Source organism: Limulus polyphemus, unplaced genomic scaffold (genome assembly GCF_000517525.1).
Source record: "Limulus polyphemus unplaced genomic scaffold, Limulus_polyphemus-2.1.2 Scaffold17748, whole genome shotgun sequence".
NCBI classification, from domain to species: domain Eukaryota; kingdom Metazoa; phylum Arthropoda; class Merostomata; order Xiphosura; family Limulidae; genus Limulus; species Limulus polyphemus.
In genome coordinates this window covers 1-2,107 of record NW_013683358.1, presented here as the reverse complement: position 1 = coordinate 2,107, position 2,107 = coordinate 1, and the positions used below count along the sequence as shown (strand labels likewise).

At 32.7% G+C, this 2,107-nt stretch overlaps 1 protein-coding gene across 1 annotated transcript; it reads left to right on the top strand.

The window, feature by feature from the left end:
• Positions 1 to 249: 249 nt before the first annotated feature.
• On the top strand, positions 250 to 1,862 carry LOC111084349 (microtubule-associated tumor suppressor candidate 2-like). The gene is made up of 2 exons (XM_022381088.1): positions 250 to 397; positions 1,680 to 1,862. Exons 1-2 carry the CDS (start codon positions 284 to 286, stop codon positions 1,845 to 1,847), a joined length of 282 nt encoding a protein of 93 aa, XP_022236796.1. The 5' UTR covers positions 250 to 283; the 3' UTR covers positions 1,848 to 1,862.
• The last annotated feature ends 245 nt before the right edge of the window (positions 1,863 to 2,107 follow it).

The following is a 2,107-nucleotide window of genomic DNA, read 5'->3' as shown; positions in this document are numbered from 1 at the left end:
ACTGAGGTAAAGCAGTAACACAGTTTTATTTTGTAGTTAATAATGAACCAGATGACTGAGGTAAAGCAGTAACACAGTTTTATTTTGTAGTTAATAATAAACCAGATGATTGAGGTAAAGCAGTAACACAGTTTTATTTTGTAGTTAATACTAAACCAGATGACTGAGGTAAAGCAGTAACACAGTTTTATTTTGTATTTTATAGTTTATAGTTAATAACAAACCAGATGACTGAGCCTAAGCTGCAACATTTACAGTTTTATTTTCTATTTTGTAGCTAATAATGAAGCAGAAGACTGAGCTAAAGAAAGAAGTGGAAAGTTTAAAAACTGTTCTTGAAATGAAAAAGTCTGAAATTCAGAACTTACGAACAGAAAACCTAAAAATGCAGAAAGATGTAAGTAAAGATTTAGAGTTTGCAGGAACTTTAAAATCAAATCATTTTTACATGGTGATTTTTATTAGAATTTTTCTGGTTGAAGTAAACCGACTAAGATTGGAATGTCAAAGATCTGTTCTTGTTTAGCATTAGTGATAAATAAACAAAAGTGAATAAAAACGTAAAATAAATTGGATTGTTACATATAGATATCTTGCTTCCAGGTTTTATTAATACTAGCTTTTCAGGCTTAAAGAGTAAAGACTGAATATGTATAAATGTAAATGAGAGAATAATATCAGTGAATTGTCGAACAGCATGTAACGTATCAACTATCGAGAACAGCATATTGTATTGTTGTCAAACATTATAAACAACTACAATAAAAATAATAATAGATATCAACTATCGAGAACAGCATGTAACAAAAGAAAATGATGTAGGCAATCAACTTCCTTGTCAGATATTACTTTCTGTACTCACGCTGTCCTCGACAGTCGATATGTTACACGCTGTCCTCGACAGTCGATATGTTACACGCTGTCCTCGACAGTCGATATGTTACACGCTGTCCTCGACAGTCGATATGTTACACGCTGTCCTCGACAGTCGATATGTTACACGCTGTCCTCAACAGTCGATATGTTACACGCTGTCCTCGACAGTCGATATGTTACACGCTGTCCTCGACAGTCGATATGTTACACGCTGTCCTCGACAGTCGATATGCTACACGCTGTCCTCGACAGTCGATATGCTACACGCTGTCCTCGACAGTCAATATGTTACACGCTGTTCGACAGTCTATATGTTACACGCTGTTCTCGACAGTCTATATGTTACACTGTTCTCGACAATTGTACGCTATTCTCGACAATTGGTGTATTGTACGCTATTCTTGATAGCTGATACGTTACACTCTGTTCTCGAGAGCTGATACGTTACACTCTGTTCTCGAAAGTTGATATATTTAAAAATAATATTATTATTTTGTATGGTTTCTGATAATAAAGAAAGTGACAAGAATCCTACTCATTATTCACTGTGGATTTGAAATACTTGCATAAAGTAAAACCTGGATGTGAGCATCACTTTACACACACTGAACTGTTTCAGAGGCTTGTAGAGTTCAGAGAATTTAAAACTGCCATTTCAGATTTTTCCAAATCTCTAAATTGATTATGACAAAAGGTAAGTCATTTGTACATAAATTTTTTTTCTGATATCATAAATAGTTAAAGTCACACGTAGTGTCAGTTTGCATTTCATTAAATAAAGGTATTTTGGTGTACCTTGTTAGCTGGAAGAACTACCATTGGCTAAAGAACAAGTGGAGAAGTTAAAAGCAAGAAACGAAGATTTACAAGCTCGAGTTGATGAGAAAGTTGAGCTGGAACGGTTAGTTTACAAAAATAATAATAGATACACAAGTTTACCATATTGTATTGTTGTCAAACAACTACAATAATAATAAAAATAATAATAGATACACAAGTTTACCATATTGTATTGTTGTCAAACATTATAAACAACTACAATAATAATAAAAATAATAATAGATACACAAGTTTACCATATTGTATTGTTGTCAAACATTATAAACAACTACACAAGTTTACCATATTGTGTTGTTGTCAAACATTATAAACAACTACACAAGTTTACCATATTTTATTGTTGTGAAACATTATAAACAACAACACAAGTTTACCATATTTTATTGTTGTG